The sequence below is a fragment of the Erithacus rubecula genome, assembly GCF_903797595.1.
Source record: "Erithacus rubecula genome assembly, chromosome: 6".
Lineage (NCBI taxonomy): Eukaryota > Metazoa > Chordata > Aves > Passeriformes > Muscicapidae > Erithacus > Erithacus rubecula.
The window spans coordinates 50,054,074-50,081,636 of record NC_136688.1 but is presented as its reverse complement, the minus strand read 5'-3'; the positions used below and the strand labels follow the sequence as shown (position 1 = coordinate 50,081,636).

Sequence of the window (27,563 nt, the reverse complement as noted above, 5' to 3'; positions counted from 1 at the left end):
AGGCTGTTTCTGTTATTATTAAAGCCCACAGTGACCATTTCTGTCTGTATGACCGGAAAATGTCCTGGGGGCCAGGCTGGGGTGGGGATGTGCCCGGGTTTTGCCCGTAACTTCGGATTACAACTAAAGCTTGCCAAAAGCTGATAAAGGAAAGAGATAACGAGGTGAGAAAGCAAAGAATGGCTTTATTGTAAAGTCAGGAAAACTAAACCGTAAAAAAAAAAAAAAAAAAAAAAAAAAAATTAAAAAAAGAGTAGTCGTGTACACAGAGGCTGCCCTTGTAGCCGAGAGGAGACCCTTGGCTCCTCTGACTTTGGTTTTCAGGCACGACGTGCGTAGGGCTGCGGGTCCGGGACCGCGCTGGGACCGCGGGCGGAGCGGGGGCTCTGCTGTCCCGCAGCGGGGCTGGGCGAGGTCTGTTGGTGCTCGGAGTCTCGTACTGGGGAGGAGCGCTCGTCCGTCCCTCGTGGGGTGGCGGGAGGCAGCCGAGGCTCCTGTGCCCATGCACCAGGCGGGAGCGGGGTGATGCCCTGCCTCAGCCTGTCCTTTGCTTTGCTGCCGAGGCTCCCCTCCGCTCCGGGACTTCGCAGGGGGCTCTGTGCTTAATGCTCAGCGCCCGGCCAGGCGAAGCGAGATCACCTCAGGCTGAGTGCTCGCCCCGCCGCCCCAGCATCAGCCGGAGGCACCTGAGCCGGGCGGAGCCGGTGCCCCGAGCCCGGAGCCGGGGGATCCGCTCTCGGGGGCAGCGGGATGGTGAAGAAGGGCTGGATGGGTTTCGAGCCCGTCAGAGCAGGCGCAATGGCCAGGCGGGTCGGGAAGCCCAAAGCGGGCACCTGAGCCGGATCTTTTGACATCTCAGCAGAGCGCCCCGATTTTTAGGGGGACTGTGGGGGAGAAGGGGACGGACAAGCGGCATCGGAGCGTCTGCTTTCTCTGTGAGAGACCACTCGATGCTGTCTTTGTTGCGGGGAGAGGAGGGAGCGGTTACGCATGCCGGTCTAAACCGTGAATGTTGAAAGACTGGAACACTGCGCGTCCAGAGGAACATTGTCAAGACAGGGGCTATAACGCCCTTACAAACAGCTTCCCGCAGGTTTAGTTTAGCACTGCGGGCGCGACACGGTGCCCAGCTGCGGAGAGCGGAATCCGCGGCTGCCCTGCCGTCGGGCCGTGCACCCCTCTCCAAAACTTAGGGGCTTCACTGCTCGGGCGCCTCGTCCCGCTGCTGCCAAGGACGTGGAGGCGTTCAGAGGCGCCACGGGTGGTCCTTAAAGACCCACTGTTTCTGGGCGGCTTTGTACGGCTACTGAGGAGGTTGCAGGATGCTCTCCACGCCCTGTCTCACCTGTCGGGATCCAAGGGAGCATGGTTCGGCACTCCCCACCCTTTCAAGCGCAGCTGCCTGCCCCCGGCGATGGGGCTGAGCCTCGCACGGCCGGGCTGCGCTCTGCCCTCCTGCCCGAGCCCCTCAGCCGCGCACCGCTACAGGTGCGGTCCGCGCTGCCCCAGTTTGGGCTCCGGTCCGGCACCGCCCGCGTGCCCGAGACGAGGTGTCTTCGGCGGGGTGTCTCTCCCGCCCAGGACGGCTTTCCCCAGCCTCTGTTTTTGGTCGGGACTCACTCGACTTGCCTGCACGGCGCCGGTCAGCCCTGCACCTTCGCCCTCCAGGGCTTAGGGCTCTATCCGGGGCCGGCTTACCGGGGTCACTGGTGGAGCACTCGGTCCTCCTGACCGGTCTCCTCCTCCAGGAGCCCCGCACGTTTAGGATTTCCCCATGGGGACACCCAGTACTCTCCCTTTGCTCCGGGTGGCGGTCGGTGCGCGCTCCTGCCGCCGCCGAGCCAGAGCCCGCCGCCCCCGGGCCCCCGGCAGCGCATCCTCTCCCGCCTGCCCCTCCTCGGCTGCGGGGGGGTGTTGCGAGGTAGGCAAAAGGGAAAGTGAACGTAGCGGTCTGAAGATAGAGAAAGGCAGTCAACCTTACACGTGTAGTTACTCAACCTTTATTATTTAAAAAAATTCATAAAAAAAAGGAAGGTGAACGAACGTCTTACAAAACCCCCCCACATAAATAGGACATTCCGTCCAGCTCTGGCTATTGGCAGTTCTAGTATTTGACAACATCAGACGCGATTTCCTGGCATTAGAGAAATCCATTTCAAAATCGGTCATCACAAAGAAATACTAGAAATCCCAGTTAGCACTTGCTAGGCAGCACGGAGCACTTGTACACAACTTTTCAGACACACACCCGCGCACACACGCAGCTGGGAACAGATCAAGTAGGAAGAGAGCCTCCTTAAAAAATAGTAAATGCTTCTCAAAAAAAAAAAAAAAAAAAAAAAAAAAAAAGGAAAAAAAGGAAAAATAATAAAAAAAGGAAAGAGTTATTTACAAAACGCACATGGAAATACAGCATTGACAGAGCGTGGTTGGCAAATCAACATGATTTGAATAGAGAAAGGACTATGGCACGTCTTGCTCGAAAGCTCGCACAGCAGCCTCCTTCGAGTGTCCCCGCGGGAAGACAGCTCCTGCCATCCGCGACGCAGTGCCTTCTCCCTCCCCACCTCTCCTCCCGCCCTCCCTCGCCTCTCCACCCCTGCGCTTCTTGCCAGGTCCTTTTTACACTTGGATGACCACCGTGCTGGGGCTCTGGAGCCGGGTTTTGTACTGGTCTAGCCAGCTCCTCAGCTCGGAGATCTTGTAGCCCTCTGGTCCTCTGCCTCCCTGGTACATCACCTTCTCCTCCTGGATGATGTAGAGCCTCTCGAAGTAGGCACCGTAGGCGGCGCTGGAAGCATTGTCCATGGTGTCCACGGCCAGGGGGCAATCGGGCGCCCCTTCCCTCATCAGCTGAGCTGCCCGCAGCCTGTCCTGGAGGCACTGGTGCTTGGGGATGTTGTAGGCTGCGTCCGAGCTGACCCAGCCGTCGGAGGGGTGTGCTTCTTCGATGTACACCAGCAGGAAGTCGGCAATGTCCACGAAGTGCGCGGCCAGGCGCTGGAAGGACCTCAGGCGGGCCATGAACGGGGGTCAGGTGCAGCTGCCGAAGTTGAGGATGAGGGGTCTCTTGCCGCGGGCGAAGTCCAGGATGCGGAGCCTCTTCTGCCCGTCCAGCTGGATCACCTCGGGGTTAGGGGCCAAGGAACCCACGTGCGCCGACTTGAAGAAGTCCAGCTTCTGCCCGTGCCACACGGCTTTCAGCGACTCCAGCGTGAACATGCGGTTGGAGTCGGACACGCAGACCGGGGGGTCGTCGGGGGGCGGCTCCTCGCTGGCGCTGGCCGCCTCCTCCGCCGTGGGCATCGTCAGCATCTTCTTCCTAATGCACAGAAAATCCAGGAGCCAGAGCATCACGGCGGTGAGCAGGAAGCGGGGAAATAGGAGGATGCAGGCGGCCGCCTGGGTGAGCAGCTGCAAGGTGTGAACGCCGACGGAGTGGAGCATCGCAGCGGCTTGTGCTGCAGGGCGCTGGCTGCCGGGGGGCCCCCACGCACCCTGCGTGCCGGGGTCTGTGCAGCACAGCTGAGATCCCGCTTCTCTTTAAGCCCATTTTATAGTCAGGGATTTAAATGAAAAGTGACTCCACCTCCGTCCAGAACCCGCCCCTCTGGAACTTGAGCCTGGGGATTACCTACCCCTCCACTCTAATGACCTAAAAATACACAGACAAAAGGGGAGACAGCCCCGGCGGGAGCCGCGAGGGACGTGCAACGGAGCAGGGTGCAGCCGCTATCAGGCGGGGCAGAGAGTCCGACACGGGGCAGCGCCGGGGTCCCCGGCCTCAGATAGCGGCGGGCGCTCACAGACAGCCCCAGCAAGGACAATGCAACAGGCACAGCCCGCCCCCGGCCCGGCTCCCCACGGGCTGTGCGGGCCCGGGGCCGGGGCGGGAGCGGGGGCCGGGCCCGTCCCGGCTGCGGCTGCAGGTGACAGGGACGGGCCGCCCTCGCCGCGTCCCTTCCCGCGCCTTCCTTTCCTTCCCTCCACGCCCCGGTATCCCGCTCGTCCCCTGAGCGCAGCCTCCGCCCCACCGCACGCCCCAGCACCGCGGGAGCACCCGGGTCTCGAACCCGCGGCCGCATCCTCCGGCGGCGGCGGGACGGGCGGCGGGCGCTGCCCCGGCCGCTCTTTTCCCCGGGCCCGCGCCGGGCAGGCCGGGCCCCGGCGGCGGCGGCGGCCCCGGCGCGGGGGCTCCAGGTGGGCGCGGGCCGGTGGGCGCTGCCCCGGGCGGAGGAGGGGCGCGGCGGCCGCCAGAGGGAGCTGTTGGCCGAGAAGCCGCGGCGGCGGCGGGAGCGCGGGGCCCTCAGCCCCGGCCGGGGTGTCCGCGCCCGGCCCCGGCCCCGGCCCCGCCACCTGCCCCGGCCCCGGCCCCGGCCCCGCCACCTGCCTGCCCTCCGCCGCACTGGGAGTACGCGACCACATCGCGGCCGGTGCTGCGGGAAGGGTGGGTGGGCAGAGGGGGCGGTGGAGGCGACAGGAGAGCGCCGCGTCTGCGAAGTCCCGCTGCTCACCGGGGCCCTGCTGCGCTCCCCTGAGCAGCGAGGCAGCGCAGACACTCCTTTGCGGCGTCCCGGGAGGAGCCAGCAGCACTTTTCTGCACCTGACAACTGACATACAAACACAAGCACTTCTCACGGGACTAGGTCTGGCAAAACCCATAGGGTGAGGACTGAAGTGTCACCTCACGGGCATGGCCAGGTAGACCTGTGTGCTGTCCACAGAGCGGACAGACGAGTGCTTTGGGTTGGCTGTGCTGTGTGTCAGTAGCAAAGTGCTCACAGTATGCAGGGCTGAACACTGACTGGCCGCCTTCAGTCTTCACCCGTCAGAAGGAATTTATGGCCTGTAAATTCCTTCCTGCTGAACTAGATGGAGACCTGTCCCAGAAGCACAGAGCATAGCGTAGTTTGGTGTCTCCGCTCAGAACTTTGCCACTCCATTGTTGCAGGTTTCCCAGCTTGCAGCATGCATCATTTCCCCATCAGCTTCCCCAGAAAGGGACATTACTTGTCCAAGACGCTGAACACTGCCCTCTGCTATGCAAATGTGGCTCATGCAGCCCTGAGTTACTGCTGCAGCTGCCACTCACCCAGCTGCCTGTCACACTGGCTTTGGGACATGCAACCCGTGTGCCTGGGGGTCCCGAGTGCCCCGTTTCTGCCTGTGGCCAGTGCCAGCTCTCTGGCTGCAGATTCCCAAGACCCTGAGAACCTGCAGCTCCCCCAGGGGCAGTTTGTGCTCCAAAAGGGACTGTGCATGTCTGTACCTCCTGTCTATCATCTGTGAAATGGAAAATGAATGCTGAGCCTTCTCATGGGTGGCTAGGCAGCTTGCTTAATTTTTATGTAACTTATTACAAGAACTCTAAATAAAAGGCAAAATTAAAACCCCATTTTATTTTTTTCTTTATCTGGATCTGAATAGACTAGTTTAGACAATCTAATCAGACGCCTGGTTTGTAGTGCCCTGATGTGTCATCTTTAGCTGGAGTCAGCAGCAAGGTAATTCAGCATTGGAACATCTGAAGGGAAATGTGTGCTCCAGTCCTCATAAAGCCATGTTCATCCACTAGCCTGATTAATAACTTCTTTGGCATTCCACGGTGCTCAGTCCAGGGAAAATTACTGAGCAGATATTTACTATATTGTCAAACTTATTTTGAACTATTCATGTGGGCCTCTCACCACCTCTCTGTGCAGTTATGCAATCTTGAAAACCACAAATTAAAGCCTCTAAAGAGACGCAATAACAAATTGTGGAAGCTCTGAAGAAACCCCCAGGAAAAAAAAATTGATCTCTCAAAGTGACCTCTTCAAACTATGCTGACAGACAAAAGCCTGAGTAAACAGATGGGTTTGCAACCCTGAATATCAACAAACTTTGCTCTACTAGATCAGTGAGAGATATTCTGAGGTAAAAATACTATCTGGTCTTATATACTCTATTTGCAGCTGGATAGGGACTTTGGAAATAACTTTTTCTCCATTCCCTGTAAACAGCTTTGCTTTGTTTTTGTAGCTTGAAGGAAACCTTTGACTTGGGGTTTCCTATTCAGCTGTGGATAGAGCAGAGAACTGTAGCATTTTGCTTCACTAGCCCACTGCTACACTTTCCTGCCTCAGGAAAACTCAAGCATGTCCTGAGGCCCCTGTTTTGTGGTGAAATAAATTGTGAGTCTGCATGGCCCTACAAGCCAAACTCTGGCTGCTCAGCCAAGGTACAATGCTCATGTTTTCACTCCGTGGAAAAGGGTGGAATTCCTTCTGCAGCCCTTTGGTTCTCAGAAGGTTTGAAGTGATGTCCTGCTGCTGTTCTCACATCTATGTGAAGCTGGATGGATTTCAAAATCCTGTGTTTTAACTCTGGTAAACCCCCTCTCTACTTCCCAAAGGCTGTACCTCCCAGTTGGAACTTGGATTATTTTTAGGAGTGTGAAGGTAGTCAATCTTTCTAGGAAACCATATCACTGATATTAATAGTGTGGGAACTTATGTCTTCCTGTATACTGAGGATTTCATAGAATATATCCAAAAATATGGGTTTTATAGTGGCACATCTGGTTATGGGTGGTTTTTACTCTTCTGCATGTGGTCTGTGGTTCAGCAGTCACTAACTTAAAAATACATAAGTTTGTGTGTGTGTGTCCTCGCACAAGTGCACATACATGGTTCACATTATTTCCTTTTTTTCTGAGAACTTTATAGCTGTAGTTTTTCTTCATTTGATAAATGTAATTTATAACTCTTTTAAAGTTCTTTTCATAAACAGGAGCTACAAAATAAATTCAGCAACTTATAAAAGCAAAACCTCAAAAAGCTGAAATTAAAACCATCAGGTCTGCTTTGATGTAGAGGATGTGTTGAAATGGTATATTTACATGTTTATTTTCTATTTTATAATTTCCTGCACAAAGGCACGCAATACTTTCTGACGGAACTGAAATGTATTTTGGAAATGTTCCACCTCTCATGTCATCTAAGCTCCATGTCGTTAATGTGGTAGAACTCTATGTGAAGGAAATGAAAAAGACTTTCCTGAAATAAGAGCTGGGCAATTTCACTCATCTATGTGGCTACCCGGTGACTGAAGAGAGCTGCAGTGGTGCAGTGGTAAATTACTCACCTGTCTGGTATCTGTAAGAAGTGGCTAAATGTTATATTACTGAAATTGGTGGTGGATAAACTCCATTTGCAGTTGTTTGCTTGTAGTGACACCTCTGGAAAAATGTTACCATATGATGGAGACTGTGCATGGGTCTAGCTGTCTCTGGAGCTGCCTTTCTCTTAATCTTTCATCACTTTTAGATGACACCTGTTTTTCTTTTCCTCCCTTCTGTGTTTTTTTTTTAATAAAATATATATGACTGAGAAAAAAACCCATACAAATCTAAGCACCTAGGCAATGCCTGAAGTAGGTTTGAGTATAGAAAGAAAAATGCTGTGCAGCAGATTTGTCTATAAAATCACTAGCAGAGCCACGGGCTTTGAATCTCCTACCCACCCTGTCATTCTTACCTTCAAATACATGACAAGTGTGTCAAAGAGGTTCCCTTCACAGGAGCTTTCAAATTTTTTTCCCCTCACTTTTTGCTGACTCTGGGTTGAACTGGGAAAAAGTTGTTTAATTTGGAGGGAGAACTGATTCCACAGCCATAGGTCTGTTAGTGCAATGCTCACCCCAAGGAAGTGGAAACCAACATTTTCTTGTTCCTATGAGCCATCTACCACGGCTTTGCCATGTGACCAAGTGTTCAGTTCTCCTGATGTGTCAGTGGGTTTCTGCACCTGCCTCTCCATGGCTGCTCCCCAGGGTCTCTATTGTGCCAGCAGCCTGTCAGGTTGGGGTAGAAACTAGATAACATAAAGGTTCAGAATGAAAGAATTTTGGTTTTAAACCCAGAGGTTTTGGTGAGTGGGTTTACTTTAGAATCTCTAAAATGGTGTCTAATAGCATAACTTTCAGTGCAACTTGAATGACCAAATATGCAACTTTACATCCCATTAATCCTTCCTCATTTCTGCTTACTCTGTGACATGTGCAATCTTGAAGTGATCCAGTGACATGCTTTGGGGACTAAGGGGTCAGAAGAGCTTGGCTTTAGAAAAAAAAGTTAGTTCCCTAGACTTGCTAATGATGAAAGAATATGATCATCTGTGATGCAGGGGAGGCACAAGAGAAATTGCCACAGCTTGTGACCAAGGCAGGGCTAACAGGACTGATTTAGCAATATTATCCATCCTCCCCTGGGTGAAATTGCATCATGAGAATGTGTTAAGAGCAGAAACAACTTTCACTGCAAATGTGGGTAGTCTTACCCTTTTGTGTAATGGAAGAGCATGGGAGATGTGCTGGAGGTGACAGTGGCTGTCACAAGCTCCTGCTGGGCAGTGTAGCTGGATAGGGGCCACAGCCAGCTTCTGGGGGGAGCCAGCAATATCAGCTCCAACAGCAGCTGTAACACACCTCCAGCAGAGGGAAATCAGATTATCCAGAACCCTCCAAGCCAAGCATATCCCTGCTACCCATCAAACAAACTGCTCAAAAGCTGCTGTGGCCCAAGAGCTCAGGCTGGACCCCCTGGTAGCATGGTATAATTACAGTCATCTGAATGGTTTGCTGTGCAGCAAAGACAACAGTCTAGTCCAGAAGTGGAACCCCGTAGAGTTATACTTAAGCATCGACTTTATATACAGTGAATACAGATGAAGTCCTTGGCAGAAAACACATAATACTTCTACTACTGTCTTTGTTTCAGGTGTGCTGTAGATGAGGATAAGGAGATGCAATTTGCTTGAATCTAAATCTCCCTGAAGAAGATTGTAACAAAATTCACCACGTGCAGTGTTTTACAACACAATATGTTTCAGCGTGTGACATAAAAATTCAATACACTAACACTGTTTAGAGAGATGGGCACAGCAGGCTGATAACTCAGATTAGTTTTTCATCTTTTAAAAGGCAGCATACCATGAGTATTTTCTCAAAATGTTACTGGGATAGTTTGGAGTGGAAAGACTGAGTCCAGCTTCTGTCAGGATAAAGGGAGCACCATTCCTTTGAAGTCCTTTGCCAAGGGGGGGTCTCACTGCTGTCTGGCAGTCTTTGTCACAGGCAGGTCCTCAGAGCCCCAAGGTTTGTGTGATGAAAGCTGTGAGTGATCAGCAGCAAAACTCCTGGAACTTTCCTTGTGATTGTGATTTTGCCCAAGTCATGTAGTATGATAGTAGACAAAAGGGGGTCTGAAAACTCAGGGTGCTATATTCATCATCTCACTTTCCTTAGCAAGTGCAGTAGAATATAAAGAATTTGGATATAATATAGTTTAGTTATTCTCAGGTTTTAAGGCAATTGTATGTGCCCTGCCTGAAATGATACGTTTGAATTTTCAATCTCTAACAGACTCAGAGGGGAAGGCAGGAAAAAATAGCATTTAAAAAAACATTTATTCAAGGAAAATCTTTAGGGTTCATGTACAGGATAATCTTCTTCAGGGTGACCCTCATTTTCTACAATATAATGGTTTTTCCCAGCAGTGGTTTAATGGTTTTGAATAAACTGTAGAGCAGAGGAACAAGCATTTTAGTGAGAATGGAGGGGTTTACCCAGAAAGGTAGTTGTATCAGCCTACTTTGAATATAGAATGGAGATGATTATTCTGCTGACCTTGTGTCCCCACCATCACTAAAATGTATATTATGGACATAATGGAGTCTGGTTTTGTGTGAATGATTGTTGTAAGCATGACTGACTCGTTTGAAGCAAGTGGCATTCCAAGCAGGAGGCTGGAAGGCACCAGTGCTGTGCACTGAGACTCTCATCAAACAACTTTCTTGCTTCAAGTCTTTTATTTGAACGTAAATGTTTGTGAAGTTTTCCAGTAATTTTTTTTCCTGGCATTCACCCCACGAATCTTATTATTTTTAGCCATGTAAAATGGCATTATGCAATTGCTGAATTTGTTTCTTTCAGCTCATGATGATTTATAAGACTTAATTTCCAGGATACTCCCTTGAAGTTACCTTCTCTTTGTGACCTCAGGATTTCTCTTCCCAGACCTTTGGTATTTATTTTTACTATTTCTGTGGTCGAGGTTTGGCAATGTTGTTTTGGATTAATGACAAACATACATAAGGACTGGAAGGAATACATGTCTTAATCTCCTAATTTAATGTGTGGATTGTTTATCAATGGTAGAAAGGTTTCTGGACAGGTTTAGCACATCCTAATAATACGCCTCTGCAGCCAGATAGATTTTGATGTATCTGAACTACATGTAATACTTCACTTGTTCCAAAATAGATGAAATTTGCTTATTTTATATTGCAATGCAGTATTTCTTTCTCAGACTTTGCCCAGAAGGAATTGGAAGTGGAAGTCAGTTAGTTTGGACAAGTATGCATTGTTTATATGGAATATTTTAATTGACATAAAATTGTGTAAACCTTCTAACTCCTCTGCTCTTGGATGAAGAAAAGATCTTTGGCATAACAATCCTGAATTTCTGTTCTATTTTTTACTTTTATGCAGGAAATTGCAAATAATTTAACGCACAAATGAAATTACTCAGCATTTTACTCAGTTGTTGAATTTTCCTCATATAGAAGCAGTATATTTTGTTTTCATCATATACCCACTAATTTCTTAACTTGCATCTTCTTATTTTTGATTTCTCTGTGTATTCTCATCTACCTTCATGGTTTGTTTACTCAGGTTTAATTCCTTTCCTACACAGCCTACCCTGAATAAAGTGTTCCTTTGAAAATGATTAACTTTGCACTTTGTTTACAGTGTAGTCTTGCAATGTTTTATCTGATACTCATTAGCAGGAAAACCAAAATAAAAGGAGAAACATTAGTTATCACTGCCAATAATTTTGAATTCACTGGGATCAGGATCTGACCTGAAATGTTTAGGTTAGCTCAACAGCTCAAGTTGATTTGAAGGGTCTTAATGTTTGTGCCTAACAATGTGTCCTCCTATGACTTTTTATTTTTAACTGCTCAACAGTTCTCACTTTGTGTGAATTTTAAAGTTATTCTTAGACTAAGCAATATAGTCTCTTCACAGGCAAAAACTGTGACAAGCTTATCTATGTGATACAGCTCATCATTTCTGAGGGCACATCACATCTACCTGGAGCTCTAGCAGGAAAAAAACAACCAAAGAATAAATGGTTACTTTTAAACTTAGATATGAAACTTCAGGTTCCAATTCACTGTCTTCAATGTGTGAATTATTCTGGGCACCTGGAATAGTCCACCCTTTCCTGTGGACCATTAATTTAATGGCCACAGTATTAATCCCTTGCTACTCTGTCTTACTTGAAACCAAGTTTGAATTTCTTAAAACAAGAAAATGCTGCCTTTTTAGAAAAGTATTAATAACTCCTTTTTTAAAATGGGAACAATATGCTTACATATGCAAATAAAATTGATCTAAGTGATCTAAGTCTACATGTAAAAATGGGAAAGATCTCTGAAATGCACATTTTTTGCAAATAAACTCTGGATTTGCTAGGTAATGAGGGAATGATTTTTTTAAGGACAATTATGTATTATTTGGAAAATCTGACATTTTCTCTCTTAACTAATTTTAATTGGCATTATGATCCCACTGAGCCAAAAACCCCTAAACAAACAAGGAAGACAGCAGCAAAATATAAATATAAGCTAGGAGTAAAGTATGTTAGCTGATGAAATAAAAGAAAAAAGCCTCTGAAGCCTTTTTACAAATACCTTCTTCAAAGTGGGGTGATCCTTGCACAGTTGTGGCCCATGCCTATTCCTTGGCCTCCTCTACAGTTGTTGACATTGAACTGCCAATGAAGCAGCTGTCACTTTTTACCAGCATATTGCCTGCCAGCAGCTGGCTCAGAAGTGCTGCTTTTAATTAAATTTCTGATTTCAATTGGATTTGGGTTTGCAGTTCACAGCTAACAGAGATTTTCAGGATGGGGTCTTATGAGGCATCTGCAGGTGCTTCAGACACCTCTGTGGCACAGAGATGTGTTCAGAAAAATCAAGCATCACCTTAAAATTTGTTACAGTTTTCCTCCATTACCTGTGAGAGCTCTTCCAGGATCTCGCTGCTATAATGGATGGAATTATTCATATTTTCAGCTTAACTGTATCTATGGCATATTTACACTGCTTGTTGGTGTGCCAACATTGTCTCTTTGCTGAGGCAGTTATCCTGTCTCCCCTTCCTCTGTGAATTAAAGAATTTTAGAATTATTAGATTAGAAAAGACCTTTAAAATCATTGAGGGCAGTCGTACCCCCTTGGGCACAGCTTCACTGGGACTAACAAGCCAAACTCTTGTGGGGTGCATTGGCACTGATGGGGACAGGCAGACCCAGGCTCTCTGCTGACAATCTCGGTGAGCTGGGATATAAATTGAGCCTCTCCTGCTGCCTGTAGGGCTGTGGCAGTGTAGTGCTATGTCTGAGCTGGTGAGTTCGGCTGGAGACTTCATTAACACTGATTTAATTCAGGCCATGTGGATTTTGGGACAGTATGAGGCCAGCTGAGGCTCACATTGGTCTGCACCTGTTTGTTCAGATGTCTGCAGAGTCTATTCTCATGAGATGGATTTTCCATTTCTCTGATCCTTCTAGAAGCAATTTTCTGCACCTGTCTCATGACAAGTCCATTTTCCTGCATCATCTAGGAAAGAATTAATTGGAGAACAAAATATGGCTCCACCCACTCTTTCTTTTCCTTGCATTAGCCCTGCTTGGCAGAGCATATGGTCACTGGTTCAGCACAATCATTCTCATCAGTCAGGCTGACATCTGGAAGTCATAGACAAACACAGATGCAGCCTGACAGCTGAACACCTGGGCAAGGAGTGTGGCATGTCAGGGACATGCTGGGTACCCTACAAGTGCTGTATTTGAGCACTGCTGTGCAAAATGGCTTGGACCTACTGGAAACCCAAAGGACAAATGTAAAGTTTGGGTACATTTTGTTCTGAAGCCTCTCTTGTATCAGCCAACTCACCGTAGAGCCAATCCATCTTGGTGAGCCTGGTGTGACCCAAGAGCTGGGGTGGATTGTGCTCTCCCTGGCCATCTGTATTCACATTTCCCACAGGATGGATTTCCTGCCCGTGCAGTGCATGGCATGGGATTTCCCAGGCACAAACATGGGAGCCCAGGCACATGCTCAGGGGCCGTGTGACAGAGCTGTGGCTGTGGAACTTCCCCATATGGAACACAGCTGTGTCTGTCCTTGAAAGGAGTGACCTAAATTTTACACAGTATTCCAGTGACTTGTGACCAGCACACCCCTCACTGCTGGAAACACCCCATGTGTTTTTGAATTGTACTTGTTTACCATTGCTGCCTCTCTTTAGGGGCTTATACTAACCCTGAGTTTGATTGAACCATCTAGAGTTTTCTCCTCCACGTGCAGCTGGCAAGTGCCCAGTTTATTGTGATATTTTTTGCTGCCAGCTTCGTGAATTTGAGCTAGGCAGTTCTGGATTTCATCCTGTTCATACTGCTTCAGTCCTTGAAGTTGTTTAGTTTTTCCAGTGAAATACTCCAGTCCTGTTCTGTACACTCACAGATTTCCTAAGGTTGTTTCCAATTTTTGCACCCTAGTGTTCTATGTCAAATATATATGGTCTGCTGACCATAATCTTGTATTTTAATTTTATCATGATAATAAGCAGACAGCAGATAACCTTAGCTGATGTAACTGTCACAGCTTTTGCTATCAAAATAGTGCTGGTAGTGTTCCCAGCTAAGGTTCTGCCAGAATGTAATTAGAAATGTACCTTTAAAATGTGATCTTTCTTTAACTACTGTAAACATATTTTAAAAGAATTCCAAAGGCTTTGCTTAAAATAAAACCATGCTTATGAAACACTTACTCTTATTCCAAATTAACACTAAGGATGTAACATAATATTTAAGATACTACAATATTAAAGGTTTAGATTTCCATTATGAGGTGTATTTGCCCTTGTTTAATTCAACTGCAACTTTTTCCTATATAAAGAATAATCTAGATTGGAATAGAACTTCAAGATCATGGAATTCAACCTTTGACAGACTACCACCTTGTCAAATAAACACTAAGTGCCACGTCCAGTCATTTCTTGAACATCTCCGTGGATAAGGACTCCATCACTTCTATGGGAAGTCCATTTCAGTGGTTGACAACCCTTTTATTCAATACTTGAAACCCTTTCAGACAAGAAATTCTTCCTGATGTCCAGCCTGAACCTGCCCTGGTGCAGCTTAAGGTCATCTCCTCTTCTTGTCACAGGTTGCTATAAGAGGCTGATTCCCAGGTAATCAGGTATCTGGACATGCATCTTTCAGGTAGCTGTGGAGAGCAATATGGTTTCCCCCTTTCTCCAGGCTGAGTTCCCTTAGCTGCTCCTCATATGACTTACAGTGACCCCAGCTATTGTGACAGAGCACACACCTCTTTTTGAGTCAGATGCCAAAGAGATATTGCAACAATCAGCCCTGCCATCAGTCCCTTCCAATAGTGGTGTTGAAGTTGGCCTTTAAAGCAGTTTTATTCTGTTAACCTAAGAACTGGGCATTATGTTGCTATTTTGTCTATGCCACAAGGGCTGTCTCGTTCCCATCCCCTTTCTCCAGCTTTCTGATTGTGGAGAAAACTGAACAAACAGAAACCAAATGCAGTAGTGCATCTGAAAGCAGTCTAGGTAACAACTCCAAGAGACAAGCTGGGCCACATCTCGCATATGTTCAGCACTGATGATTGAAGTGTTGACATTGTCATGGCGACAATTAAGAAGCAAGAAGGGAAGGATCCTAGATCTGGCTGATTTAATGGGAATATTTTGGTTCTAATATCTATCTATTTCTAAGAACCACCCAAATTTAGTCATAGCAGGCTCCATGAATATGAACCCTTTTAAGGGGCAACAAAGCTGGAAAGCTGTGTGTACTGAGAAAACAGGAAAGGGTCCTGTGCTGAGCAGCCCTGTGTTTTGAGAGCAGCAGCTCCTCTGGGTAATCAGGACAGGAATTGCTTATTTAGTGGGTGCCACCTTCACTTTGGCCAGTTGGTCTCTGACAGAAGACAATGAAATTTGAGCATGAGGCAATAGGAGGCAGTGATGCTGTCTCCAGCATTTAATGAATCACTTTTAAAGGTGTTTGGAACTTTTTCTCATTTCTAGGTTCTAATCAGTCAGAGAAGAAAGATTTTATAATAAAACATTTATGCTCCATCCTGTGTGTAAAAAATATTTAGTTTATTTGATGTTTGATGCATTTTTTTTCATAAAGACATCAAGCCATAACCTGTTAAACACCTGCATGGAATTTTCCCAAAATGACCTGATATGGTGAATACAGTTATAGAGTGTAGTTGAAAAGATGCTTATTTTCACAGCTATAGGAACTGTGGAAACAGAAAATATTTTTTCTGAAAAGTTCTAACATCAACTTTTTTTCTCTTATAGAGAGCTTTTCAGTAAAGAATTAAAGTTGCGTCAGTATATTTCCTAGCACTAAACATTCTAAGAATAATACAGGATGATAAATAAGGTGACATTTAAATTCAGTACAGTGCTCACTGCCATCAAACTCTGTAACCACAGCCCTCTTGTATAGATGTTTAATTTAACAATACATCACCTTAGATTCACAGCTCTGAATAGCTGGAGAGTCCTCATGTAATGCTTGCCCCTGACCCCCAATAACTTGCCATTTGTTTGAATGGCATTCAGTGAGTAAGCACTTGAAGCAGGGCACTTCTGCATATGTCAGTAATGTTTGCATGAGATTTAATTTAGCACTGTATATTATGTCTCAGGCTTTCTGCGAAAGGTGATGTGAGGAAATTGTTCTACTAAGTAAGGACTGAAAAATTCATTATTTACTGCAAGTTAATTTGATGTATAACTTTTTAATTCTAGATGTGTTTTTGTCATTCAGCTCTGAACAATGTAATACTGGAGTTCAGCCCAGGTCTTTGTGTCCTGAGGTACATGAGGATGGCAGTACTGAAGAGGTTGTTAGCAGCTTTCTGACAGTTCAGATATCTTGTGTGTTGGAGATGAAGTCACTCCTTTCCACATAAGACAGCTGTTCAGATGCATAATTCTTCTTCTCATATGCATTTGAAGTGTGGGGTGCAAATTTTCACTTCCTTTTCTGCTGTAATTGAGCTATATAAAATCGCCCTGGAATTTGGTGTATATGTAACTGGATAGTATTATAAATGCTCAAAATACAACTCTTCTGTTCAAAATAAATCAGGTGGGTTTTTCTTTTGTTTGTTGAAGTTTTGTTTGCTTTTTTATTTTTTAAATTTCTTTAGTAGGAAAAATGAAGTGCAATAAGTTTTTTCAGCTGGCTTTTTTGATCTTTCCCAACTTGAGCATAAAAATGTCACAGGAACCTGTGAGTAATCTGAAACACAAGGTGTGATTAAGGCAAATTTTCAAGGGCATACTGAGACATAACATACTTTGAAAAACTGTTGGAAGTTCTGGTCCAAGCTGGCATCCCTTAGTTATGGTGGTGTTTTGAATGGTACATCAGAAACTGCAGAGGTGAATATAAAGCGTTGTGTCTCTTTTTATCTCTGTTGTTACACTTCATTAAAATGTTATCAACATCAGTTCTAACTTAGCAGCATCTCAGTCTCCATCTCTGAGTACTGCATTTCTTCCTGTTACACTTTATTCCCAGGATTTAATGTAATTTGTCCAAAGTGGCTCTTCTCCAAGCTGTGCCACAATAAGCATGGGTAGATGTACATCTGCTTGTGGACCACTGGAGACCAGTCTTCACCCAAAGTAGCTGCTGACCTACTCAAAGCCAATGCTAACAACAGCCACAGATCCATAGCTGCTGAGTGACTTATGTGCTTGTCCAAGAGGAATTCATGGACCTATCAATGCACTTTGCTCAATAACCACAAGTTCATAACAATTTTTGAATATTAGTAATACAGTACAATACAATTGAATGTGTTAACAGTGCTGTTGTTGTTTGGAAGCAGCAATATTACTTATGAGAGAACAGTTTCTATTTTTCCTACCACAATTATTATCCAGCACATTACTATCCATTTAAATTGAAATAGAAATGAAAATTCACTCAGGCTTTGGAATATGGATGTTTAATATGTCTCTTATACATCTAATTTTTAATTCTAACTTATTCGTTGTGTGTGTTTTCTTCTCTCCCTCTGAACCCATTAATATAATTCAAAAATGATTGGGTTTTTTGAAATATAACTTCAAAAAGAGAAATGTGATTTTCCCAGCATGCTGAAATCTTGGGTGGTATACAGTGTTGTCACTAGCCATATAATTTAAAATTAACACCATTGACAAATGCTGCTTTAAAGCTTCTATTGAAAAATTATAAAATGTGAGTGCGGTAGGGCTTTTTTTGCTGATCTGGATTTACGTTTGTGCAATTTATTGTTAATAACTGGACAGATCTTGTTATAGCTTGATTACTCTTCTTCAGTATACTCCTTGTTTTGTATCCCATTATTCACTCAAAGAACTTAATTAAATGATTCAGAGTATAAGCTCACATTTGCTGCAACAATCACAATTCCCCATAGATAATTTTCTTTGGCTGGTCTTGCTGGGATTTCCAGGAAAGTTCCCAGAAACTGTTTCACAGAATAGAGGGATTTCTCTTTTTAAAATCCTTTTTTGGTGTTACACAAATCTGAGCCCAGAAGAGTTTAATTTTTGAGTAATAACCATGAATTCTACATGCATGTGTGACCCTATAACAACAAAATCTTCAAAATAAATTGTGTTTAAGTTGAATCTTATTTGGCTTTTTTGTGGTTGGCTTTGGAAACATTTGGTAGTTATTTTCCATTGAAATTCACATCCTCTTGGGGCAGCAATGTGTTTGAGTTCTTCTCCTGTTATTTCTGCTCTGTAATCGTAATTTTAAAGCTTGTTTTCAAAATTTTTTTTTTTCTGTTTGCTCTGTTGTGTGTACTTATCTTTCACATGGCAATAAATAATTCTGTGTTTGTTATTGGTGGTCTTGTTCATAGTGTGCATGTACTTGTGTTGAAGAGCTACAATATATAGCCCAGTAAATAGCATTGTTCTTTATTTTGAGAAAGAGAGAAGGAGAGGTTCAAATTTATATCCATATTGCTGAAATAAAAATGTGGCCTCCCCATTCAAGAATGTGGTTGTAATTTTTCTAAATTTCTTGTAAGGCTTATATGACCCATTTATAGCTGGCTAAACTGGGGTATTTTTAAGAAATAAATTTTTAGAGAAGGAAGTTCAACACTACAGAAATTTTGACAGGACAAGCTATCCCCAAAGAGCCAGTAACACTCTGAACTGCTGTCTGTGAGTGCAGTGTGGTTCCCTTGGTTTCTCTTGCTTCTGTTGGGTCAAGATGCTTGATTGCTTGATTCTTATTAGACATTAAATAATACTGATTCGTGCCTCAGTGCACTGACATTCTGATGGCAGGCATTAAAGAGATTAGGCACTATGGTATTAGTCAAAAGGGAGAGGTTATTTTGGGATTTGGGATTTTATTTTTGCTTATTAACAATTAATTGACGACATTTCTATGAGAGCAGGTGAAAGCTTTCTCTGAGCATGTAGCAGAGGTACAAGTCTGCTTGAATCCAGAAGCTGTGTCACTGTGTCCGTGTTCCACTGGCCTGCAGGAAATAGTGGCTCAGACAAAGTCACCTGTTCACAGTGCTGCACAATGTTTCTGTTAAAGCTGGGGTGCTTCTTGCCAGCCTAAAGGGATGAGTGTCTCTGAGTTCTCACACATTCACAGATGTGCATCCATTTCTGGGAGTATCAGAGTCTTGTTCTGAGGGTCCCCACAGCAGTGGAAGCACTCCAGTCATCTCTAAGGAGGTTGGTATCATACCTTGAGAGCTCTAACCAGAATTTATTGAGGCTAAGTGCCATATCTAGGAGCTCCAGCTGAAATACGATTTCAAATGGTAAATACAAAGTAAGAAAGTAAGATTCTGCTTCCAAAACTTGAGCCTGAACTGGGAGGAAACTTAGATGGAAATGATCATCCAGCCCAATCTCTTGCCAAAGCAGGATTATATCCTGCAGGCTGTTTTCTAGCATTTGCCAATCTGGCTATAAAAGCACCAAACAAATAGGCTCTATTACTGGGAAGAGTCTGGGAGACTGTTCCATTGTTTAAGAGACATTATGCCAGTTCATTGTTTTCTGAAATTAAGTATTTATTTTTTTTCTTATCTTAGTTACATCTTATCCTTGGTTATGTTCTGAGATACCAAATTAAAATCTGACATTATTAAAGGCAATATATTTCTTGGCTCTTACAATCTACCTTTGTGTCCTCAAACCCAGGGTGTTGATCACCCCAAGACGAAAGGCTGCACAGCTGCATGACCATAATTCTTCTATATTACAGGGGCCAGGGCAAATGATGGCTATAAAATGCCTTTTGCTGCCTTGTTGTATCTGGCCTCCTCTTTACAAATTAATAGCTTTCTCCATCCCATCACAGCTTTTGCTGTTCTTCAGTGAGTGTTTGCCAGCAGCTGTATCTACTTTAGTAAGTAGCATGGCCTTGAAAGAGTGTGGGGTGAAAACAAAACAGGACCTATAGAGTAAAACAGTTGGTGCTGAGGGCTTAACATCCACAATCATGTGAACTTTAAGGTTGTGACATAGTTTTGGGCTGGTTCCTTAAACTGCATGTATGTGCTGGTTATATGGAGTTGTGGAATGCATTTTCTGATTTAGTTTTGTCTGAAAGTCTATGAGTATGTTTTGTTATGTGAATCAGAGCATAATATTTAAGGATGAATTGAAATGCTGGTGGCAGATACAATCCAGATATTTTTGAGTTAGTGTTGTTCAGAGCTGAATGCAATGTTATATACCAACAAGAGAGATTTGAGCCAGACATCAGGAAAATGTTTGTAATGATAAGGGCAAGGAAGCATTATAGAACTTGAATAAAATCCATGCTGAAATGTTTCTAAGAAAAGGATAAACAAAAAATAATTTGCTAAGAAGAAAGATACAGTTATTCCTACATAGAGAAACAGAAATGGATTTGGTCAGTTTATGGCATCCCTTCAGGCCAAATTTCCCTGTAGAAAAGGAAGCTTGTGGAGGGAACCTTATTATTCTCTACAACTACCCAAAGGAAAACTGTAGCTTGGTGGGAATCAGGCTCTTCTCCCAAGTAACAAGCAGTAGGACAAAAGGAAAGGGCCACAATTCGTTCCAGGCAAAGTTTAGGTTGGGTATTAGGAAAATTTCTTTCTTGAAAAGGGTTGTCAGGCACTGCAAGAGACTGTCCAGGGAAGTGGTGAAATTGCCTTTCCTAGGAGTATTTAAAAGACATGTAGATTTGGCACTGGGGGACATGGTTTACTGGTGGACCTAATGAGTTTAAGGCATTTTCCCACATAAACCATTATATGATTCTATAATGGGTGTCTCTTTTTCTTATGCATATCAGTTTCATTTTTTCCCAGTTTTAAATTTTTTTTCATATCCCTTCTCCTGCTATTATTATTTTTTGTTTTAAATTTCCTTGTCCATTATTTATAACTTGTGCTTATTTAGCTATATCATGGAATCTCATTGAGGACAATATCTCCCAGATACTAAAAGTTTTTAACAAAGTTGACTCAAAAATCTTGTCTGCCAAATAATATACATCATAGGTGATAATCTACTGTGCACCAGATTTCAAAATACATATCATGTTTTCTTCAGGGCAGTTTAAATTCAAGTTGAGATTAGAAATAATCACAAATGCTTTACTAAATTGATGGCAGATTATTGTTTCTCAACATTAATTTGTAATTTGGTCAAGTGGAAAACTTCACATCAATAAAATTGCCACCATTCTCTTCCTTTCTATTGTAGAGTTTTGAAAATTTAATATTGTGTCCATCAGTGCTCTCTGTTGAGAAAGAAATGTCTTGAAAGAGAACTTCACCCCATGAAGTACACATTTCAGAGCCAAACCCTAAACAAATCCTACTCCTAAGCCTCAGATCACCCAAAAAGAGACTCAATAAATTTTGGTTTCTCTACCATTCAATTTAAATAGATATTAAGACCTTAAGTCACTAAGGTTTCCTTTAAATGCCTTCCTTCTGTATAATAATTTTTTGCTTTATGCATTTTCTGCTGTGGCTTGTGAAGATTCCAATGTCCCAAGAGAAAAGGCTTTTAAGTGGATGGTACAGGTGTCCAGTTTCGACATACAGAAGCAGTCTAGACTTGCTTCTTGGCTGCTCTTTAATGCAGTCTCTGGAAAAAGGAAAATGTAGATTTAAACCTCTGCTACTAAATTGTTTTAAAATCCGGGTTACTCATTTCCCAATAATTTATCTTAAAGCTGATTCATGCTCTAAAGATAACAAAGATTTAGAGATCCAAGGCCACTTAATATGTGGTTTTTTTGTGCTGATGATATTTTATTTAGAAAAATATATACTTTTCTTTCTCAGGTATTTCCATTTTGCTAGTATAAATAATATTCAGAAATATTTTTTGATGTCCAAAATTATGTGTATACTCCTATCTGTTTCTGATACTCTATTTAATAATGTTAATAAAAAACAATAAAGGGGTAATGTTTTGCTATAAACATCAGTTTTGGAATGAAAACATTTTCATCTATGAAGGTTCATTTGTTCTGCAGTTAGCAAATATTTCAATTGACACTGTTGTCAAACCAAGGACATAAAACTGAGAGTGTGATATGTTATCTGCTGCCAATTACGTAAGTTTGTGATGCATAAGTTATTGCAAAAAATGGGGTCATGACCCCTAAACCAACTCCTTTTGAAGTTGTAGTTCTTCATAAACCTCCCGCATATTTGTATATTTTTGTTGGTTAACTCTTAACTGATTCTATGCAAGTGCTTATGAGAACGATTATATCATATTAAAGAAACAGCAGACCCTTTGTCTACAGAAATACCAATTTGTTGATAGTCTTATAGAGAGATGAATCTGACTAAAACAAGGATTTTAGTTCCTAATCAAAGAACTTCATCCAAGTTCCTTATTAAAGAGATGCTTGAAAAAAGATATTTTTGGCCATCAAATGTAAATATTAAAATTATTGCAGTATATTATTTAGCAGTGAGGTAAGAAGATTAGGAGTCACCCTCTCCAGTCTTTGTCTTACCTTTTATATTATCTTTTATGGTAGTGCTACACTAATCAGTGAATTTTCCCTATTGCTTTCAGTTATCTTTCTGCATGACTAAATATGACAAAAATTCATATTCATCATGTGTAAATAGTGTGTAAGTAATAGTTTGAAACCTTCATTTGAAAACTGCTAGCAAAGCTGTGAAGAGTGTAAGGTGTAGAAATCACTTGGAACTGGAACAGTGAGGTCCTTTTTCATGTCTGGAGCAGAGATTCCAGAAACTTTAAGACTCAAGATATTGTGATGCTAAAGATATGTAGCACCTTTGTTCTAGTTCAAGGGGTTTGTTAGAGGATCATTTAGTAAAGATTGGAGTTTTTTTTACTTCAGAAAGGAAAAAGGTATGACTTTTAAATATTAGTTATCTTCAAAATTTGGTGGAATTATGACTTTTCAGATGATTGGACAGTCTCTCTTAGAACAGCTAGCAGTCCTTCTTCCTAATTCAGGTCAATGACTGAAAACCAGGTGATTCATGCTCTGCTTAACAACTTTACCAAGTGGTTTTCTTTGTTTTGCCTTTGCATTTTTGGGACACCTCGGCTACCTGTGTTGCTCTGCAACTTGCTGACTTCATACAAGCAGTTACCTATTCACAGATCTGGGGAAAGACCAATGCAATAGTTCAATGGGCAGCCTGAGTTCAAGCCCTTGTTCAATTAATGGTTATTTATTTATACAAAGTGAAACAGGTCTAGCAGGAGAGACAGAATACAAGAATAGCTTGATATTTTGGTGGCCAGAAAGCTTGCCTGGAATACAGAATTCTGTCATCTTGCAGAACTGAAACTTGAATTCTGGACTCCTGTGCCACCAGTCAGTATCTTGATCATAGGATGATTATCTAGGAGGGATGGAAGTTTTCTTGGTCTTTGATGTATCTCATCCTAGGTATGAAAATCTTCCCCAGGTAAGAACTTCATAAGAACCTGCAAAAGGTTTGGTCTCAAGAGAATATAATTTCTCAGTGAAAGAATGCACCACTGTAAACTCCAATGGGGACATGACTAGAGTTTTTACGACCATGTAGGTCCAGAGTGGTTTGTCCATCGTGATGATCCATCAGTGTCCTGAGTTTGAAAGGGAGGTCAACAAGCAGGGCTGGAGGGCATGAGTCTCTGGAAGCCTGCAGAATGCCAAAGCATATGTCTGTGTAAGTGTCAGACTTGTAAATCAGCTGTTGGTACAAACATTTAACAATGGGGAAATGGTCACATACAAACATTTGTTTGGGGATTAGGCTTATGAGTCTGGCTGCTTTTAAACACTTCAGCTGACATTGATATGAAACCAGGGCATAAAACCAGGAGCCTGACATGTGATCTGTTGCCAGTTGCCTTCACATTACCATGTCTGATGAGAGAAAGAGATTAAGTTAATGGAGAAATGGGACAGGTCATCTGGACTCTGATAATTAATGTTCCCTAGAAAATAAAAGTTTTGAAACTTTCCTGGAAATGAAGTTTTATGATCTGCTACAACAGCCCACAGGGGGAATGCTGCAACCTACACATATTGACAATTGTGGTATTACCAGACAATTAATTTTTATGAGTAATTTCCAGAGCAACCCTCAACCATGCAGTCACGCATACAGTACAAGAGTGTGCCATGGAATCGAGACTCAGCTAAAGGCCAAAGATTATACAGATTTATTAATATTTGCAAAAAAGTTCCCAACAGCAGAGAGTAAATTGAGCAACATAATGGGGAAGAAGGAATGAACTTGACAATAAAATGAGTTTTGTAAGGATATAATCCAGAGCATAGTGAACTCAACAGAAAGATTTCCATTGATTTTTTAAGGTCTTGGATAGATCTCAAGAGAAATGAGACACTCCATCTTATACCTTTCCCCCTACTTTCTCCATCTGAATGGAAAATACATTCATGTTCACAGCTGGCATACCCTTTAATGACCAAGAATTACAGGCAAAATGCTGATCACATTTGAGATATGGAGCCAAGAATCCCTACCTAAGCAGTCCCAGAAGTGGCTCTCCAAGGGCTAAGCTAATGACAAATTCTCTCTAACAGTACCTTCATATTTGTATTAGACTCAGAATAGTCTTACCCTGTACTTAACATTGCAAATCCATTCTGCTTTCTCACTTAAAACAGAGAATAAGGGAGTAACTAGATTTACAATTCCATTTCTCTTAAATCCTTCTCCATACACACCTTACTTGCAAAGGTTATGACCTGGTTAGTTGTCCTCTATTTATGTGTAGTCTAAGTAGTAATAGCTGTTACTTTTAAACAGCTATTAAAAACTTCAGTAGTTCTTAAACTGTGCCAAGGAATACTTGCAATAAAAGAATAGTGAACAGAGATGACTGGAGTTGAATTTGTGTATATCATTCAGAAGAAAATAATAGTTCTGTCAAAGTCCCTTTTAAAGGCTGTTAGACAAAGTGATATACTTTGCACTGAGTCTGCATAGATCATGGATTAGACCCCAAGTGATAGACCACCAAGATAAGCTTGGTTATCTATTTTGAAAATTTTTCCTTTTGTGGGAACAAAAGTTTGCTGCCTAATGTAAGTAATATTTGAGAAACTCATCCTGCTGTGATAGCAACTCTTATTTCATCCTACACACTGAAGAACATAATTTATCTTAACACTAGGCATTGAGCAAAACTAGCTGTGGGGAAGTAGTACTAATAGGGTTTCCTTTTACTGCTAAACTCAATTGAAATCTGCAGTCAAGCCAAGCCTTGGTTTGAGTACTCTGCTGGTTATTTTCTTTAACATGGTGTGAAAGACCAAGGCTGCTTTATTGCAATGGAAGGATAAGTTAGCAGCAAGACATGCTGAGTTGAGGAGCTGGTGACAACACACAGAAAGAGAAATTGGCATTGCTTCCCATCACTTTGGAGATACAAGAATAAATTTCCTTACAGAGAAAACCAAAACATTTTCAGTGGAGAATGCTCAACAGAGAGTGCTACTGTTTGGTGGATTGCAGCCTTCTCAGTGTCCAGCAGATCAGGAACAAACTCTTCCAGGTTCCTAAGAACAAGCCTCTCACATTGCCCAGGCTGTGCATGATTGAAGTGCCTGCTTCTCATCTTCTCATCATTCTGTATTCTATCCATATCAGAAAGCCTAAATTCCATGGTCTGAGGATTTACCCACTCCATTCTTAAGCATTGTAGGTGCTGGCTTTCTCTCTGTGGAATCACTCTGTGTTGCTTACCTCCTGTAAGGTATCATCAGTGGAGACAGTTGTTCTTCACCTGGCCTCAGCACATGTACAAATCCCTTAACAGGCATTGGCATCTCCTTCTGCAAGGTGATTCTGACCTAGGGGGCACAGCACCAGCAGTGCCCAAAGCCTTGCAACAGAACAGAAAATATGCAGTAGAATTGGATTAAAAGAACAGAAATTAAAAAGACCTGCAGTTTTCTGCTGTTACAGCACTGGACCTAGAACTCCATTTCCAGTTTAAAGTCTGTCAAGTGATGAAGCACAAATAGTATATTTGGAGTTATCAGTTTAACTTTTGTCCCAGATCTTCCTGAGGACACTGGAAATTCCTCTGTGTTTGATAAGTCACAATAGAGGCTCTTTCCTCAAGGACAGATAAACACATAGCCATTAACAGTCAGGTTGTAAAGGATAACTGAGCTTACCCAAGGACTTGTTTTCCCAGGTTCATCTGCACTATCAGCTTGAGCACATCTTTGAAAATCCCCTGGGGGTCATGCAGGTTGCCCTCTTTGCTTTGTCTTGCTCTCAGAATTTTTTTTTGTAAGTTCCCTGTCCACAAAGAGATGTGGCAGAATGATGCTTGACAACCAGTCTCTATTCACTTTACCAGTGTCAAGCAGATCTAGTTTTTTTACCAGGATGCCCCAGTGCTATGGTTCAATGAATGAGGGAGCCTTTATTGTAAAGGGTATATTAAAAATCTGGTATGTAGCCACAAATAATGTCGAGATAGAAAATCCTGATTCAAAAACCAGGATTCAAAGGTCAATAGGAGTTTGTTGGCCAGAAACAATTATTTAAACCACATTGTGGAGCAGTAAACCCATCAATATCCTGATCTTGGTTTTATCTGGAAAGTGATGATAATAGCAAAGATGATATAGTTCTATGTCCATGACAAAATTAGCAGATTTTTCTGTGGATCCCATCCAAATATTACTGAAGCCTATATAAACCCCCCCACAAAACCACACAAAAACAAAGGGTGCTTTTCTGAGCTTGCATACCAAAGGAGATGTGTATCGGTTTTGCTTTTAAACACAAACCTTAGGATGCATTCAGACCCATCCTGCACATGATCACACAGCTGATGTGTACATTTCTCCTTTTTCCACTCTCATCAAAAGGTTCATCAAAGCTGTGGAGATGTTTGATATTCCTGGTGAGATGAGGTCAGTGCCCCTCTCTTGGAGCTGATTCATATGAAGTGGAGGCTGAAAGGGGACAGAGGGCATGGTAGAGAATAGGTACTATTTTTAGCACAGAGACATTTATCAGTAGCCCTGGCATCACTGGAAATCAGCAAAGAGAAGTCTCTGTTGGGGACAAGATTCATGAGATAATACACAGAAGACATGTGGCGACCTGCAAATAGCAGAGTCCCCTACGGGTCGTGCCATTGACACCTGTTTGCATTTGGATTCTATCACACTTGTGTGCCAGTATTTCAGACTTCTTATTTTTTCCCTTAGTCTTTTAGGGGTTAACACAGATGGTGACTTCTCTTGTGTGTTTTGCCCTTTACACTTGTTTTTAGTGAGCACCTGACAGCCTTCATTGTGGTTCTGTTCTTTTCAGAGCTCTATTGATTACATGCAGCACTTTGTGGGAATTTGGCATAAAGGGATGGCTCTATAAGCCACCATGGGCTCTGGGTATCTATTTTTATCAGCCTAAGCAATTGTTGCTTTGAAAAAGAGACCCCTACTTCCCAGGCTGTGTGTTGCTGACCTCGGTTAGTCCGAACTCCTTTGACCTCAGCGCAGCTTAAGCGATGTGACAGCCGAGTCAGCCCCTTTAATTCCAGTCTTTGTGAGGCTCATGTGATAATCATGCACTTGCTCTGTCAGAGGAACCAGCAAAGAGCGATTCTGTCTGTACTTGCTCCCTGCAGCAGACCTCTTTCTTGCCTTCTCTCTTCCACCAGATTCCTTTCATTTTGTTGGTTCTATTCAGGAACAAAGAGGACTTTGTTGAATTGTCTTTGTGGTTTATTTTCCTGAGCCTTGGAAGATAGCAGACTTTTGCCACTGTTTTATCCAATCCTTTATCACATGCACAATGCCCTGAATGCTTAACAGAGGCTAGTGTGTGTTAGCCTAACTATCTCCCCTTTTTTTTTCCAGGTTGGAAGCCAAGGCTGACTTCTGGATGCCA

The 27,563-nt window shown here is 43.3% G+C and overlaps 2 protein-coding genes across 5 annotated transcripts in view; both read right to left on the bottom strand.

Annotated features, from left to right (window-relative positions):
- Positions 1–1,984: 1,984 nt before the first annotated feature.
- DIO3 (iodothyronine deiodinase 3) lies at positions 1,985–4,020 on the bottom strand. The gene has a single exon (XM_079309200.1). It carries the CDS (start codon positions 3,445–3,447, stop codon positions 2,623–2,625), a length of 825 nt encoding a protein of 274 aa, XP_079165326.1. The 5' UTR covers positions 3,448–4,020; the 3' UTR covers positions 1,985–2,622.
- Positions 4,021–20,542: 16,522 nt separating this feature from the next.
- LOC306803172 (uncharacterized protein) overlaps positions 20,543–27,563 on the bottom strand; it is a gene marked incomplete at its 5' end in the record, with an annotated part of 53,492 nt that continues 46,471 nt past the window's right edge. The window contains 3 exons of one of the 4 annotated variants that reach the window (XR_013774559.1): positions 20,543–23,315; positions 26,453–26,620; positions 27,138–27,354. Of the gene's footprint in view, positions 23,316–26,452; positions 26,621–26,820; positions 27,355–27,563 lie in introns of those variants that run through there. The other 3 variants (XR_013774560.1, XM_079308214.1, XM_079308215.1) reach the window with 3 other exon arrangements.